Here is an 18,140-nt window from a genome sequence, read left to right as displayed (position 1 = left end):
CCATGGCGACTTTATGTGCCTCTGCACTGTTAAGAATTATTTTTTCTATTTTAAGAATTTAACCTTTATTTATTTGTTTTTATATGGTGCTGAGGATCAAACCCAGTACTTCACATGTGCTAGGCAAATGCTCCAAGAATTGTTTTTCACACTGAGATCTTTGTAAATTATTATGCAGTCAGACATGCAAATTTCAAAATTAATCCAAGAAAGCTATGAAACAAAACCTTCAGTATCAACCTTTCTTTTCAGTGAGGAACAGATGGGTGATACAAACTGTGCTTGTTAGTACTGTTAGCTTTAAGAAAATGTTTCCTTAGTAATTACCTGGAACCACAGAATGCTAAGTGGCAATCTTCAATCATATCTCAATATTGCTACTTTAATTTGCTGGAGTTAGCATATAAAGAGGAATATGTTAACAAAATTGTATGGGCACATACCACATATCTATTAAGTTACAGAACATTTTCTTTGACCTTGTCCACATCAAGTAAAAGGTTTTTTAAACCCTTCTCCTTGGACAGCAAACCCAGGAATACAAATGACTGGGCCCACTGATCAACAGCCAAGGCTGGCAGAGTTCACTATGGAGGAGCCTGGAGTACCATCACACAGCCTCAGCAAATTTACAGCACAAAGCAAAGTGGAGAAATGCCCAAAGTTGTTCTCAGTTCTCGAAGCAATCGAGTTTAAACTGGGTATGCTATTATGTTTAATGTGTACTTATCATGCATTTACTTGAGTGAAAGACCAGTCAAAAACAATATTCAGGAAATTTTCTTATTAATAATAATGACCACATATTGAAATTATGCATACAAATAAAAAAAAGACAGTGATCAGAAACCAAGAGATACTATACAGAATATCACATTTTCACACACAGGAACACACAAAACCTTTTAGATTTTTAAATAAGGATGTCATCAAAATCTCTCTGAGCAGTAACATTCTTCTGGACAGCAGTTCTGTCTAAATTAAACCTAAAAATTCTCTCAGAGATGTTAACATGAACAATTAGTACAGAAGAAATGAACACGAAATAAAGAAAGTGTTTAGGAGTTTTAAGCTAAAAAAAATTTTTTTTAATTCTCCCACCACCTAAAAATAAAAAGATCATTAGAAATCATGTATTATAATAACAAAACTAAATATATCACTTTAAGAGGGTGGAGTTGTGGCTCAGGGGCAGAATACTCGCCTCGCCATGTGGGAGGTCCTGGGTTCCATCCTCAGCACCACATAAAAATAAATAAATAAAATAAAGCTATTAAAAAATATCACTTTAAGAGGTTAATATTGATTCCAATACGTTTATTAGAGTACTTCATTTTTAATATTAACATTCTGTACAATAATACCCCTCCCCACAAATACCTCAGAATCTCCTACATCTAAATATTCTGATATCAAGAGGAGAAAATAAGGAAACTAGTGAGTTTTTATGTAAAATTTTACTAAACTAGACATACTGTTATTTAAAATGTTTTTCACTGACACTATTATAGAAATATATAAAAGATATATAAATGTTAAATTAGGGGAAAAAAACCTGTTCCAAAATTACTCAAGAGTATTTACTATGTAGCAGGTACTATGTGAAGGATACAGGACAAAGAAGTCAATCCTTACAACCCAGTATCTCAGAATCCAAAAGCTATTCACACAAATATATTTATGCAATCAATACCTGTAAGCACACAATATTACTAGTTATTATTTATTTTAAAAACTTTCTACCAGCATGGTATACTGATGAAATTAGAGAGCATGGGTAACTAATATTGTATACTCTTTTCTACATTCATAAAGAAACATAGCTTAGGGCTGAGGATATAGCTTCGTTGGTAGAGTGGTTGCCTAGTATACACAAGGCCCTGGGTTCAATCCCCAGCACAAGAAAAAGAAAAGGAAAATGGCTAAGTATATCCATTCTCCTATAGTAGCCCAATATACTACCACTGACATCTGCAAATCTTTGTGTGGATAAAACCCAAGGCATCATGCACACTAAGCATACTGTCTCTGAGATACACTCCCAGTCCCTATAGGTCTTCTTGATAATTTTCTTTAAAAAACCAAAAGGATAAAATAAGTTTTTAACCTATTTATGGGGGAGGGGTTTATGTAAGTCTTCAATAATATTAGTAACCCTAAGTCTAGAAATTAAGATAGTAGGTAAATGTTACCATGAATTCCCAAATAGCTGTAGTGTGTACTGCTCTCTTCAGTACAATAGCACATAATATATGTCTCAATTCATAGTCACAGACTATACAGCTTTAACCCTTGACCACCATTCTGAAAACTTCATCACTGGTCTCAAGAGAGATGAGGTAAAAATCTTTGTATATACATGTATATATGTGCACACATACACAAATACATATAAACTACAAAAGTAACAAGTACCATTATATACCAAAACCATAGAATCATAAATAGATATCCCAATTTCTTTGGTACCCAAACTTTTTCAATTTGGGCAAATAGGGTTTTATGAGGTTTGAGTTAAAAATTGGATATAAAATACTTAGAACATGCCAGGTAATAAATGGCAATTATTTCATCACTTCATTCTTCCAAGAACTAAATGAAGCCCACAGTACTGTAGCACAAGTCTGCCAGCAGAACCTTACGTTCCCTACCTTTCCTTTTCTCGATGACTCCAGAGTCTTTCAAAAGTACACCTCTCAACATATGAACTTTTAAAGATAAACCACAAATGGTGGTAAAAGAGAGTGGTCACTTACATGCAGACACTAGACTTGGAACAAATGGAATTTTGCACTAGCTTTTAGTAGAGAATCAGTACATTATGTTTTCTGACAATATCTAAGTCACCTTTGATCCATTACACTTTTTCATCTCCCATTACCAACAGCTTTCAAAGTATGGTCCCAGACAGCTGCCCTAGCAACACCGGGAAATTCTGTCAAAAATAAGAATTCTCGACAGGCACCCCAGGCACATGACACACACCTATAATCCCAACTATTTGGGAGGCTAAGTCAGGAGGATCTCAAGTTCAAGGCCAGTCTCAGCAACTAAGCAAGATCCTGACTCAAAAATAAAAAGGGTTGGGAATGCAACTCAGTAGCAGAGCACCTCTGGGTTCAATAGGAAGGAAGCAAGGAAGGGAAGGAAAAAAGCAAATTCTCAAGACCCTCCTTAGACCCAAATCAAAACTCCTGAGGTGGCACCTAACAATCTATGTTTTAACAAGCTCTCCATGCTAAAGTGGCACTGTCAAATTTCCTATTCCAGGAAAAAAAAATCCAATGAGATTGGTGAGGCTCTTAAGCATTTTGAAATCTCTACACATTGATAAAATGTCCAATTTGACAACTTCAAGAATACAAAAGTCCTACTACCACAAGCTTCTAATAAGAAACTTTACAACCAGAGATAAAAATAATAAGGGGGGCAAACAAAACAAAAGGTCTCCGGGGATATCAAATGAGGGTTATAGTATACATCATAAGTTTTTATCTGCAAAAAAAGTCATTAAATTTAACTAGCCAATCGATGTCGGCTTAGAATGAGGTTCCTATCAACTTCACAATTATGATGGCCAGTTCCTGGTTCAACTCTCAAAAATGGAAAAAAAAACACCCATGAGAACCATGAACTACTTATTCTTGGCTACCCAACCCCTGTAACAATTGTCTTGAAATGATATCAATTATCTTCAGGCAGATCTAAAGTGATTTCAAATTCTCAAAATTCCCCTACCTTTTTGCTGCTTTCTGAAAGCCCTCAAATAACCAAAGTTACTTAAAGTGGAGAGAAACAGCACTGTGACCTTGGGAAGTCACCTAGTTCTCCTAACTCATTCATCTAAAAAATGGGAAGATTAAGACCTGCCTCATCTATTTTATGCTGTACTTGTTAATGTCAAATTAGAAGAAATAAAAAATCTTCATAAACTCTTAAAAAGCTACTCAAATATTATCATCATTCTTTATTCTGAGAACAAATGAAAAGGGGGAAAAAAACATACAAAGGGGGAAGATAGACCCTCACAGAGACTTAATAATTTTATGAGTGCTTAATGTCAATTGGGCTATAATAACAGAACCTGTACCACAATTTATTTTGTCACTTCACCAAAATTACAGACACAACTATACATTTGTAACAGTGATTTAGAGGTTGATAAGAATCTAAGAGCTGATTTCTTTTTTTAAATTATAGTTTTCAAGTCTGGCAATAGAGCTTAGTAGTAAAACGCTTGCTTAGCATGTGCTGGGTTCAATCCCTAGAATGACTAAAAATTTAAATTAAAAAATTTAAATAAAATTTAGTTTTCCTAAGAATTAGTGACCACTGCCAGGCACTGTAGCCTACAAGCCTGTAATCCCAACTACTCAGGAAGCTGAAGCAGGAAGATTCCAAGTTCCAGGCCAGCCTCAGCAATTTAGGGAGACCCTAGCCCCCACCCCCCAAAAAAATGGCTGGGGATGTAGCTTAGTGGGTAGAATGTGCAAGGCCCTTGGTTCAATCTCTACTACAGGAGGGGGAAAAAATAGATTTGGTGACCACTATAGTAGGCTGTCATATCTTTTTAGAATATCATTTTCAACCTGGGGTGCCTATATCTTTCATAGATTCAAAAGAAAAAAATCAGATGACTTTAAATAATGAGTTTGATTAAGAGAAATTTTTAATTCAGAATCTCATAACTTGGTTTATTTTTACTAGAACTTTCAGAAAATGAGAAGAAAATAAAATTAAAGTGAAATCTTTCAGCTGTCTAAAAGTTATGTCATATGTTCACTGGTCACAGTATCATACACCTGTAATCCCAGGAGGTTAAAGAAAGAGGTACAAGTTCAAGACCAGCTTCAATTTAGCAAGGCTGTCTCAAAATAAAAAAGAGGACTAGGAATGCAGCACAGTGGTAAGGTGCCCCTAGGCTCAATCCCTAGTACTGCAAAAAATAAACAAAAACCTACACATAAACTCAAGAGCCTGTCAGACCTGGCCTGGTGGTGCACACCTGTAATTTCAGCTACTGGGGAGGCTGAGGAAGGAGGATCACAAGTTCAAAGCGAGGATCAGCAACTTAGTAAGACCTTGTCTCAAATTTTAAAATAAAAATAAATTAAAAGGCCTAGGAATGTGGCTCAGTGGTAGAGTGTCCCTGCATTCAATCCCCAGTACAAAAAAATAAAAATAAAAAAAGACTATCAGACCGAACTTTCATAATGAAGTTACATGCCAATATCTCAACGTTGCAAACAAGACAGTGATTTATACACTACTTCTAGGGTCTAGATTTTTTTCACTTATGTCAAATGGTATATCCAATGAGGAGCTTTTGAATCTCATTTATTCATTCAATTCAGAATCTTCCCTGTTTCTAAGTAGTAATCATCAAATAAGGATAGTTTTTACCACCCACCAGACCCTAGGATTTAGCAATGACTGGACAATTTCTTTTGTTTGTTTGGTATCAAGGATTGAACCCAGGGGCACTTTGTAACTGAGCTTCATCCCTAGCCCTTTTTATTTTTTATTTTGAGACAATTCGCTAAGTTACTTATGGCCTCCCTATATTGCTGAGGCTGACTTGTGATCCTTCTGCCTCAGCCTCCTGAGCCACTGGGATTACAGGCCTGTGTCACTGCCAATCAGCAAATGGAGACATTTTTGCTTGTATGTGAGAAGCCAAAGTGAATGCTAATGGCATCAGTAGTGCCAGAGATGCTAAATAAATATCCCACAATGCTCAGGACAGACCCCTAATACAAATTTTCAGCCTAAAATGTCAATACTGTCAAGGTTAATAAACCCTGATCTATAGAAAAGTTTTTGAATACACATCTAAGACAGTACCAATTATACCTTTGCTTTCTATATTGTTAATTACATTCTTTTCATACTATCTTTGACAACAAACTTATCCTATTCCCATCCTTTCAATCAGCTTCCAATTTCTAAACTTGTCAATAAAATCACCATCATCCTAGTTAGCCAGGTTCAAAACCATGGTGTAACTTTTTGACTCATCCCTGTTTTTTTTTTTAATATTTATTTTTTAGGTGTAGATGAACACAATACAATACCTTTATTTTTATGTGATGCTGAGGATCGAAACTGGGTCCCGCCCGTGCTAGGCGAATGCTTTACCACTAAGCCACAATCCCAGACCATCATCCCTATTTTTAACAATAATATCAGTAGTAGTAGTAATAGTAGTAATGGAAGCAGCTAACACACGGTGAGCTCTTAATATGTGCCAGGCACAATTCTAAGCAGTTTGAATATAGAAACTCATAATTCTAGGTATTATTATTATCCCCATTTTACAAATTGAGAATCAAAGGAATAAAAGTTAAATAATTTGCCCAAGGCCACACAACTGAGTCAGGTTTTAAGTCCAGGCAGAATGGCTCCAGAGTTCATGCCTTTAACAAAAACTCTGAAACAGTCTCTCTTCTTTCTTCCTCTAGATCAAATCATGAGGGCTTGAACTGTAGCTCAGTGGTGGAGTGCTTGCCTAGCATGTGCTAGGCACCAGCTCGATTCTCAGCACCGCACATAAATAAAATAAAGGTCCATCAACAACTAAAGAAATATTTTTTTTAAAAATCATGAAGGTAAGGATTCTGTTATGGTTTACAACATCATCCCCAGAGCCCAGTAAATAGATAAATGAATGAATTGTCCCCTGAACTACACCTCCTGTATCCACTGCTTCCAAATCCACTGCCTTCAACAAGGTCAGCATTTCATACTTGGGTCTATTGAGAGCTCTTATAAACTAGCCAATCAGTAAAACTGATAAAAACTTCTCCAGATTTCCCATAACCCAGTCCAATTGAGCTATTCAAAGTTTTCTTCCTACTACTTCTCAATTAGAATCATAAAATTGTAAAGAAGCAAAAGGCATCTATTAGATAAAGAAAATTCAATGATGGTGACTAAGTCATCCAGCAGGTAGAGACAAAATCTGAACTTGACACTTTCAATTTTTGTTCTCTGATTTTGTTTCCACCAACTCATAGGTTATTCACTCCTGAGAGATGTTTCTCCTCACTATCCCATCAACAAATTAGGTCCATTCCCATTGTTCCTGTTCAAGATGTTTCTCCTGCCCAGCCTGCCCTCTTTTTCCTGCTCCACAGATCCAAATCCTGTCCATCCTTCAAAATCTCTTTGTATTCCATTCTTCACGACTTCCTCCTTTTCTGAAAATCTTAGGTCCTGAATAAGACACCAGAGGAACAAGACCACTGTTGCCCACTGGGTCAAGTTTAATGCATAGTAACACTTTCTATAATGAAGCAAAGGATGACTTTTTCCCTAAAAACTATTAATTCATTTTTTCTTGTGTTTTAGGAAGTGACTTCAATAAAGACTAACTCATCTAGCACCCACATAAAATATTCAGATATTTTATGAAGGGATGCTGGAGCACATCTTTAATATTAGACATGTAAAACTTGGATGGCACCAAACCACCTATAACTCCTCCATTACAAAACAGCAGTTTAGGCCGGGCATGGTAGTGCTCTCCTATAATTCAGCGACTTAGGAGGCTGAGGCAGGAAAATCACAAAGTTGGGGCCAGCCTCAGCAACCTGATAAGACCCTGTCCCCAAAATAAGAATAGAGAAAGGGTTGGGGATAAAGTGCCCCTGGGTTCAATCTCCAGTACAAAAAAAGAAACAACAGATTATTTATTTAGAAGTTTAAATACTTCTGACTACAGAACTTTCTGGCACAACTCACCTGGTAGCCATAGATTCTCAGACTCATCTCTCTTTGCATGGTACCACCCATCATTACATCCTCCAAAATTTCATTTCTAATGAATAGTTCACACTTTTTTCTTCTTCTTCCCTAACCTGTGTAGTATAGAACACCCTGCCTCCTTTAGTCTTTATTTTCTATATGCATCCTCACTGAAACTCCAGTTTGCTACTTCTCATCCAATTTCAATTATCAGTCCTTTCTATAGAAGTCATATCTATATCTCCAGCCCCCCCTTAGGTTTTGGGGTACCTACCCATAAAGGTCAATTTTGTTTTCTCCCCTCCACTACTCTTCCATCCTCTAGAAAAGTGGTCTCAAAAGTATTGTTGAAAACATGCAAAAGGATCCACTGAATTGCGGGGGGCGGGGGGAGACGGACTTTTTCTTTTTTTTTTGCAGTACTAAGGCGTAAACTTCATGCGTGCCCGTCAAGCGTCTGCTACTGAGCTACATTCTCAGTCCTTTTTTGTACCTTTATTTAAGACAGGATCTCACTAAGTTGCCCAGGCTGGCTTTGAACACACAACCCTCCTGCCTCAGCCTCCAGAGTAGCTGGGATTACAGGCATGCACCATCACACCTGGCCTTAAAACTCTTTAGTTCTGGAGGAGGGGGAAGATGGCAGCGAAGGGAGTGCATCACTCCCGTGTACCGCGTCACTGTTCGGGAGAATGATGAGTTAGAACAGCTAAAAACTATCTTGTTAGGAATTTCTAGCAAAACTAGGGTGCTCCAAAACCTAGTGGAAGGATTTTCATCGCACGAGGATCAGCTACAGGGGCTCAAACGCGAGTGATTTGTCCGCACGGAGGGTCACGCCGCTTATTCAGCAAATCGCCCCGTGGCTAGAATCTGAGGCACGCGCTGGGAAGCAAGAGACAGCGCTGCGGATTCTGTGGGCTCCTGCCAGCTGTGCAATCACTGTACACAGTGCTGAATTCTGGGTTTGAGACGGGGGAAGGAAGCGGTCCAGTTCGGTTCTCCACCTGTCAGACCACAGAGGAAGCCAGCGGCCACCATCTTGGAGAGTTGACGTCATCATCCCTGTTTTCGACTGATCGCAGCTCATTCAACCATTGAACAGGTAATTTCAGGCTTCCGTTCGCCTGCTTCTCGCAGGCAAATTACTCAGGCGCAGTGCTAAAGAACCCGCGGAAACTGCTTCTTGGGGCCTGCTCCTGTCGGGGCATGCACCAAGCCCGGATCGGCCGAGTTCTGGCTCCCGGAGCTGCTCTGACCCAGGGCTGAGGAACCCGTGGAGACTGCTTCTCGGTCCGGATCCTGCTGAGTGCTGTGGGGGCCAGAGGGGCAGAGCAGAGCTGCAGCCCGCGTCCGGAACAGCCCCAGCGACCCGCCGGCGTGTATCACTTCACCCCAACTGCAGTGGGGGCTGAGCAGAGCTGCCGCCCGAGCCCGCAAGGTAGGCAGACCTGCGACCGACCAGCGGGACAGGCCCAGCGGCCTGCTGGCGTGGTAGACACGTCACACCAATTGGAGTAGGGGCAGAGCAGGGCCGCCACCCGCGCCCGGAACAGGCCTAGCGACCCGCCAGCGTGGTATCACTTCACCCCAACTGCAGTAGGGGCCGAGCAGAGCCGCCGCTCGAGCCCGCAAGGTAGGCAGACCTGCGACCGACCAGTGGGACAGGCCCAGCAGCCTGCCAGCGTGGTAGACACGTCACACCAATTGGAGTAGGGGCAGAACAGAGCCGCCGCCCGCATCCGGAACAGACCCAACGACCCGCGGGCGTGGTAGTCACGTCACCCCAATTGGAGAAGGGGCAGAGCAGAGCCGCCGCCCGCGCCCGGGACAGGCCCAGAGGCCCGACGGCGTGGTAGTCACATCACCCCAATTGGAATATTGGAGTAGGGGCAGAGCAGAGCCGCTGCCCACACACTGAACAGGCCCAGTGGCCCGCCAGCGTGGTAGTTACATCACACCAATTGGAGTAGGGGTAGAGCAGAGCCGCCGCCCACGCCAGGAACAGGCCCAGCGACCCCCGGCGTGGTAGACATGTCACCCCAATTGGTGTAAGGGCAGAGCAGAGCCGCCGCCCGCGCCTGCAAGGTAGGCAGACCTGCAACCGACAGGCAGAACAGCCCCAGGGGTCCGCGGGCGTGGTAGACACGTCACACCAACTGGAGGAGGAGCACAGCCACTGCCCTCCCTGCAAGGAAGACTTTTCAACTACACAAGAGAAATATAAATATATAGGGGGAAAATTTCAAAAACACAACAGTTTCACCAAGCAGAAAGAAACATGAGCAGTATGAAACGAAAAGGAAAGAAAGGACCACAAGCAATGCAGGTCAACTCAACTTTAGAAGAGGTAATAGCTGCAGCAGATGGAATGTCAGATAAAGAATTCAGGATATACATGCTTCAGATGATCTGGAGTCTCAAGGAAGACATTAGACAGCAAAATCAGACAATGAAAGATCACTTTGACAAAGAACTACATAAACAAATCCAGGAAGTAAAAGATCAACTATACAGGGAGATAGAGGTAATAAAAAACAAACAAACAGAAATCCTAGAAATGCAGGAAGCAATAAACCAACTTAAAAACTCAATTGAGAATACTACCAGCAGAGGAGAACACTTAGAAGATAGAACATCAGACAATGAAGACAAAGTATTTCAACTTGAAAAGAACATAGACAGCTCAGCAAGACTGTTAAGGAACCATGAGCAGAACATTCAAGAAATATGGGACAACATAAAGAGACCAAACTTAAGAATCATTGGGACACAGGAAGGTATAGAGGTCCAAACCAAAGGAATGAGCAATCTATTCAATGAAATAATACGAGAAAACTTCCCAGACTTGAAGAATGAGACAGAATCCCAAATCCTAGAAGCCTACAGGATGCCGAATGTGCAAAATCATAAGAGATCCACACCTAGACACATTATAATGAAGACGTCTAACATACAGAATAAGGAGAGAATTTTAAAAGCTACAAGAGAAAGGAAGCAGATTACATTTAGGGGTGAACCAATCAGGATAACAGCTGATCTTTCAACACAGACTGTGAAAGCTAGAAGATCCTGGAACAACATATTTCAAACACTGAAAGAAAATGGGTTCCAACCAAGAATCGTGTATCCAGCGAAATTAAGCTTCAGGATGGAAGATGAAATTAAAACCTTCCACGATAAACAAAAGTTAAAAGGATTTGCAGCTAGAAAACCATCTCTTCAAAACATCCTTGGCAAAACATTTCAGGAAGAGTAAATGGAAAACAACAATGAAAACCAACAGTGGGAGGTAGGACAGTAAAGGGGGGAAAATAATCAAAGAGGAAAACAAACCATGTTTAGTAACATAAATAAACAAAAATGGCTGGAAGAACAAACCATATCTCAATAATAACCCTAAATGTTAATGGCTTAAACTCACCAATTAAGAGACAAAGGCTAGTAGAATGGATCACAAAACAAGACCCAACAATATGCTGCCTACAGGAGACGCATTTGATAGGAAAAGATATACATAGACTGAAGGTGAAAGGTTGGGAAAAATCATATCACTCATATGGACTTTGGAAACAAGCAGGAGTGTCCATACTCATATCAAATAAAATAGATTTCAAGCCAAAGTTAATCAAAAGGGATAAAGAGGGACACTACATACTGCTCAAGAGAACCATACACCAACAAGACATAACAATCATAAATATATATGCCCCAAACAACAGTGCAGCTATGTTCATCAAGCAAACTCTTCTCAAGTTCAAGAGTCTAATAGACCACCATACAATAATCATGGGAGACTTCAACACACCTCTCTCACCACTGGACAGATTACATTTAGGGGTGAACAAACAAACAAAAGTTGAATAAGGAAACTATAGAACTCAATAACACAATTAATAACCTAGACTTAATTGACATATATAGAATATACCACCCAACATCAAGCAGTTACACTTTTTTCTCAGCACCACATGGATCCTTCTCAAAAATAGATCATATATTATGTCACAGGGCAACTCTTAGACAATATAAAGGAGTAGAGATAATACCATGCATCTTATCTGATCATAATGGAATGAAACTGAAAATCAACGATAAAAGAAGGAAGGAAAAATCATGCATCACTTGGAGAGTGAACAATAGGTTACTGAATGATCAATGGGTTATAGAAGACATCAAGGAGGAAATTAAAAAATTCTTAGAGATAAATGAAAACACAGACACAACATATCGGAATCTATGGGACACATTGAAAGCAGTTCTAAGAGGAAAATTCATTGCTTGGAGTTCATTCCTTAAAAAAAGAAAAAACCAACAAATAAATGATCTCATACTTCATCTCAAAATCCTAGAAAAAGAAGGGCAAAACAACAGCAAAAGAAGTAGAAGGCAAGAAATAATTAAAATCAGAGCTGAAATTAATGAAATCAAAACAAAAGAAACAATTGAAAAAATTGACAAAACTAAAAGTTGGTTCTTTGAAAAAATAAATAAAATCGACAGACCCTTAGCCATGCTAACAAAGAGAAGAGAACTCAAATTACTAGCATACGGGATGAAAAAGGCAACATCACAACAGACACTTCAGAAATACAGAAGATAATCAGAAATTATTTTGAATCCTTATACTCCAATAAAATAGAAGATAGTGAAGGCATAGATAAATTTCTTAAGTCATATGATCTGCCCAGATTGAGTCAGGAGGATATAGACAACCTAAACAGACCAATATCATTTGAAGAAATAGAAGAAACCATCAAAAGACTACCAACTAAGAAAAGCCCAGGACCGGATGGGTATACAGCAGAGTTTTACAAAACCTTTAAAGAGGAACTAATACCAATACTTTTCAAGCTATTTCAGGAAATAGAAAAAGAGGGAGAACTTCCAAATTCATTCTACGAGGCCAACATCACCCTGATTCCTAAACCAAAGACACTTCAAAGAAAGAAAACTACAGACCAATATCTCTAATGAACCTAGATGCAAAAATCCTCAATAAAATTCTGGCGAATCAGATTCAAAAACATATCAAAAAAATTGTGCATCATGATCAAGTAGGATTCATCCCTGGGATGCAAGGCTGATTCAATATACGGAAATCAATAAATGTTATTCACCACATCAATAGACTTAGAATTAAGAACCATATGATCATCTCGATAGATGCAGAAAAAGCATTTGACAAAGTACAGCAACCCTTTATGTTCAAAACTCTAGAAAAACTAGGGATAACAGGAACATACCTCAACATTGTAAAAGCAATCTATGCTAAGCCTCAGGCCAGCATCATTCTGAATGGAGAAAAATTGAAGGCATTCCCTCTAAAATCTGGTACAAGACAGGGATGCCCTCTCTCACCACTTCTGTTCAACATAGTTCTCGAAACACTGGCCAGAGCAATTAGACAGACGAAAGAAATTAAAGGCATAAAAATAGGAAAAGAAGAACTTAAATTATCACTATTTGCAGATGACATAATTCTATACCTAGCAGACCCAAAAGGGTCTACAAAGAAACTATTAGAGCTAATAAATGAATTTAGCAAAGTGGCAGGATATAAAATCAACACGCATAAATCAAAGGCATTCCTGTATATCAGCGACAAATCCTCTGAAATGGAAATGAGGAAAAACACTCCATTCACAATATCCTCAAAAAAAAAAAAAAAAATACTTGGGAATCAACCTAACAAAAGAGGTGAAAGACTTATACAATGAAAACTACAGAACCCTAAAGAGAGAAATAGAAGAAGATCTTAGAAGATGGAAAAATATACCCTGTTCATGGATAGGCAGAACTAACATCATCAAAATGGCGATATTACCAAAAGTTCTCTATAGGTTTAATGCAATGCCAATCAAAATCCCAACGGCATTTCTTGTAGAAATAGATAAAGCAATCATGAAATTCATATGGAAAAACAAAAAACCCAGAATAGCAAAAACAATGCTAAGCAGGAAGTGTGAATCAGGCGGTATAGCAATACCAGACTTCAAACTATACTACAGAGCAATAGTAACAAAAACAGCATGGTACTGGTACCAAAACAGGCGGGTGGACCAATGGTACAGAATAGAGGACACAGTAACCAATCCACAAAACTACAACTATCTTATATTTGATAAAGGGGCTAAAAGCATGCAATGGAGGAAGGATAGCATCTTCAACAAATGGTGCTGGGAAAACTGGAAATCCATATGCATCAAAATGAAACTGAATCCCTTTCTCTCGCCATGCACAAAAGTTAACTCAAAATGGATCAAGGAACTTGATATCAAATCAGAGACACAGCGTCTGATAGAAGAAAAAGTTGGGTACGATCTACATACTGTGGGGTCGGGCCCCAAATTCCTCAATAGGACACCCATAGCACAAGAGTTAATTACTAGAATCAACAAATGGGACTTACTCAAACTAAAAAGTTTTTTCTCAGCAAAAGAAACAATAAGAGAGGTAAATAGGGAGCCTACATCCTGGGAACAAATCTTTACTCCTCACACTTCAGATAGAGCCCTAATATCCAGAGTATACAAAGAACTCAAAAAATTAGACAATAAAATAACCCAATCAACAAATGGGCCAAGGACCTGAACAGACACTTCTCAGAGGAGGACATACTATCAATCAACAAGCACATGAAAAAATGCTCAGCATCGCTAGCAGTCAGAGAAATGCAAATCAAAACCACCCTAAGATACCATCTCACTCCAGTAAGATTGGCAGCCATTAGGAAGTCAAACAACAACAAGTGCTGGCGAGGATGTGGGGAAAAGGGTACACTTGCTCATTGTTGGTGGGACTGCAAATTGGTGCAGCCAATTTGGAAAGCAGTATGGAGATTTCTTGGAAAGCTGGGAATGGAACCACCATTTGACCCAGCTATTCCCCTTCTCGGTCTATTCCCTAAAGACGTAAAAAGAGCATGCTACAGGGACACTGCTACATCCATGTTCATAGCAGCACAATTCACAATAGCAAGACTGTGGAACCAACCTAGATGCCCTTCAATAGATGAATGGATAAAAAAAATGTGGCATCTATACACAATGGAGTATTATTCTGCATTAAAAAATGATAAAATCATAGAATTTGGAGGGAAATGGATGGCATTAGAGCAGATTATGCTAAGTGAAGCCAGCCAATCCCTAAAAAACAAATGCCAAATGTCTTCTTTGATATAAGGAGAGTAACTAAGAACAGAGTAGGGACGAAGAGCATGAGAAGAAGATTAACATTAAACAGGGATGAGAGGTGGGAGGGAAAGCGAGAGGGAAGGGAAATTGCATGGAACTTGAAGGAGACCCTCAAGGTTATACAAAATTACAAGAGGAAGTGAGGGGAAAGGGAAAAATAATAGAAGGGGGAGAAATGAATTACAGTAGAGGGGGTAGAGAGAGAAGAGGGGAGGGTAGGGGAGGGGGGATAGTAGAGGATAGGAAAGGCAGCAGAATACAACAGACACTAGTATGGCAATATGTAAATCAATGGAAGTGTAACTGATGTGATTCTGCAATCTGTATACGGGGTAAAAATGGGAGTTCATAACCCACTTGAATCAAAATGTGAAATATGATATGTCAAGAACTATGTAATGTTTTGAACAACCAACAATAAAAAAAGAATATATTACAACTTTAAAAAAAAACTCTTTAGTTCTCTTGTTATTCATAGTAGTGGTGCTGGGGTTTGAACCCAGGGCCTCTCACATGTTAAGCATGCACTCTACCACTGAGCTGCACCCCCAGGTCTATACTTATTTTTTTTTTCTTTTTTGGCACTGGGGATTGAACCCAAGAACACTTTAGCACTGAGCTACATCACTAATCCTTTTTTATTCTGAGACAGTTTCTTGCTAGGTTGCTGAGAGCCTCAATAAATTAGAGGCTAGCCTCGCACTTGTGATCCTTCTACTTAAAGTCTCCTCAGTCACTGGGATTAAAGGCATGCACCACTGCAACTAGCCATCTCATTCTATATTCCTCTAAATGTTTATAAGTTATGTAATATATAATGAAAACACAAATTATTAGAGAGCATGCTCTAATTTTTGCTAAGACTGTATGACATAAGTGTTTGGAGACACTCTTCTAAAAATACAGAAATAAGGCAAAATAGGTCCCAGATTACATAGAGAATATATGCGTGTATGTATGTACATGCATACACACACATACAGACACACAAACTCTTGTTCACAGCCACAAAACCCAAACCATGCCCACCAACTCACAGCCCCTGCCAACCATATCAGAATCATGTGTCCTACTAGAAGGCGCAGAACATGTGTATGGTCTGGAAAAGCCCTTCATTTCTAGTTTGAAAAGCAAAACAAAAATGTCAAAAATGATGCGATGCTTCCCTTACTTTTCCCACAGAAGGATATGTCAGGGCACTGTTCACAGTTCACCACTCTGACGCTGCTCATTGCCTGATTTCTACACATAACCTTATATGCCACAATCTCCTAAGATTCAGTCCTATTCCCCAATCCCTTGGGGCACAACTCCGCCTCCCATCGCTAACAACCGGTTTACCCTCCCATCTCCCAGACTCATCTCCTACTTCCCTTGCCTTTCCCTCCCCCGGGGATACCATCCACTGTCCTCCAGCTCCTCCGCCCCCGTCCCACGGTAGAGGACAGTCCATACACGGTGCCTAAGCCCACGGCTCTCCTCCGCCCCCAGGAGCTGCCAGCCAGGCTGGAGACGGGAGGGGGAGGGGTGTGACTCGCCTCCCGTGACTGGCCCAGATGGCAGCGGATTCCGCCCCCTCTCTCCGGCACCCCTCCACCCCTGAACCCCCAGGGCTGCCTGTCCGCCTCCCACCCCGCCCCGACCCCACCCCCGGCCTCCCCCACGCCCTCGCGCCGGCTCCCGGACACACTCACCATGCTGGGTGAAGATATTGAAGCCGGTCTCCGTGGTGCGTCCCGCCGGGTCCCGCCTGCGGCCCGAGGGCCTGGCTGCACTGCTGCCCCGAATCCCGCGCGGCTGGGGCTGCTGGAGCCCCGGAGCCTCCCCGACGCGGCCCACCTGCTGCCCCATCCCTGCTCTTGCGTACTCCCGCGCCCCCGCCGACCCCTGGTCACATTCCTCTTCGGCTCCGGCCTCGGGCTCCAGGCGCGGCTCCGGCCTCTCCCGCCCAGCCCAGACCCGGGGCCGGGCCGCCGGCGGCTCCGCGCCGGGACTCCTCACGGCAGCCGCCGCGCTACCTCTCGGCTACTCACAGATTCTCCTTCTCCCTCCCCCTCCGGCGGCTCCGCGCCCCCAACACCGCCGCCGCCATCTTTAAACCACCGAGCACTGGGCGAGCGTGGGACAGAGCGTCCCCCGCCCGCCCAGTCACCGCCGCTACCCGGAGGGCGGGCCTCCCGCCGGCCCCGCCCCCGAGACTGCCGCGCTGGGGGCGCCCGGGGCCCACCTCGTCCGCTAGTCTGCGGCTGCTGAGAGCTATGGGTCTCTGGGTCCCTCTGCCTCCCACGTCCGAATCTGCCTTAGCCGACCCACGTCCAGCTGCACAACCTACAGCCTTTCGGGGTTGGATGGTCTCTGACCTGTCCTGTCCCACCTCCACCTGTCAAATCAGAGCAGGGCTGAGTGCCCACCACGTGCGCATCTCCGTAGCAAACACAGCTGGGGTTTTAGAAGCCTGAGCTTCTCCGCGGTACAACCGGGATCCCTCAGATACCCAGGAGGATCTCTTTAAACACCATTGTTGGTAGCAGACCTAGAGTCAAACTAAAATTGTATGAAATGCACAAGAAGATAGTACGATGCTACATTATTATTTTATGCTGGAAATTGAACCCAAGAGGAGCTACCACTGAGCTACATTCCCAGTATTTCATTTTTTATTTTTGAGAAAAGGGCTCCCTAAATTAATAAGGCTGGCCTTGAACTTGCGATCCTCTTGCCTTAGCCTCCCAGAGTCAGTGGGATTACAGGCTGATGCCAAGGCTCCTGGTTAGTTTTAATTGTTTTGATATTAGTTCTTGATGTTAAATTGCAATTGTCTGGGTATGTGCACTCTACAGTCTCATTGGCAAAGCAATTGCAGTCCATTTCCTCATATTACCATGAATTCCTTTTTAAACTGCTTTACCATGTCTCTAACCACTATTTCTGTCTTCCTTACCATGCTGGACAGTAAAATTAATCTTCCTACTGGTATGCTTTACTTATTGTACACGTGGTCAGGCCTTCTTTTGATAGCAAAGGAGAGAAAAATACATATCTGTGGTTTTGAGTCAGAACTCACCCATCGTTATCTTAATATCATCTAAAGGGAGTGAATTAGGTAGAAGTGATTTTTATACACACACTTCCTGGTATGCAATTCACTCACCATCCTTCTTCCGCTGTGCATTCTTGTATCTAAATAGCCATCCAGGT

General features: G+C 41.3%; 1 protein-coding gene across 5 annotated transcripts in view; it reads right to left on the bottom strand.

Moving 5' to 3' along the window:
• Window positions 1–17,074, bottom strand: part of ABL2 (ABL proto-oncogene 2, non-receptor tyrosine kinase) — a gene marked incomplete at its 5' end in the record, with an annotated part of 104,376 nt that extends 87,302 nt beyond the window's left edge. Inside the window, 2 exons of one of the 5 annotated variants that reach the window (XM_081299948.1) lie at window positions 15,980–16,060; window positions 16,637–17,074. In XM_081299948.1, coding sequence (XP_081156074.1) covers window positions 15,980–16,060; window positions 16,637–16,793 — 238 coding nt within the window. The remainder of the gene's footprint in view (window positions 1–15,979; window positions 16,061–16,636) is intronic. The other 4 variants (XM_081299950.1, XM_081299952.1, XM_081299951.1 and 1 more) reach the window with 4 other exon arrangements.
• Between the last annotated feature and the right edge of the window lie 1,066 nt (window positions 17,075–18,140).

The sequence above is a fragment of the Spermophilus citellus genome, assembly GCF_964194105.1.
Source record: "Spermophilus citellus genome assembly, chromosome: 6".
NCBI classification, from domain to species: domain Eukaryota; kingdom Metazoa; phylum Chordata; class Mammalia; order Rodentia; family Sciuridae; genus Spermophilus; species Spermophilus citellus.
This window is presented reverse-complemented; position numbering and strand designations above follow the sequence as displayed.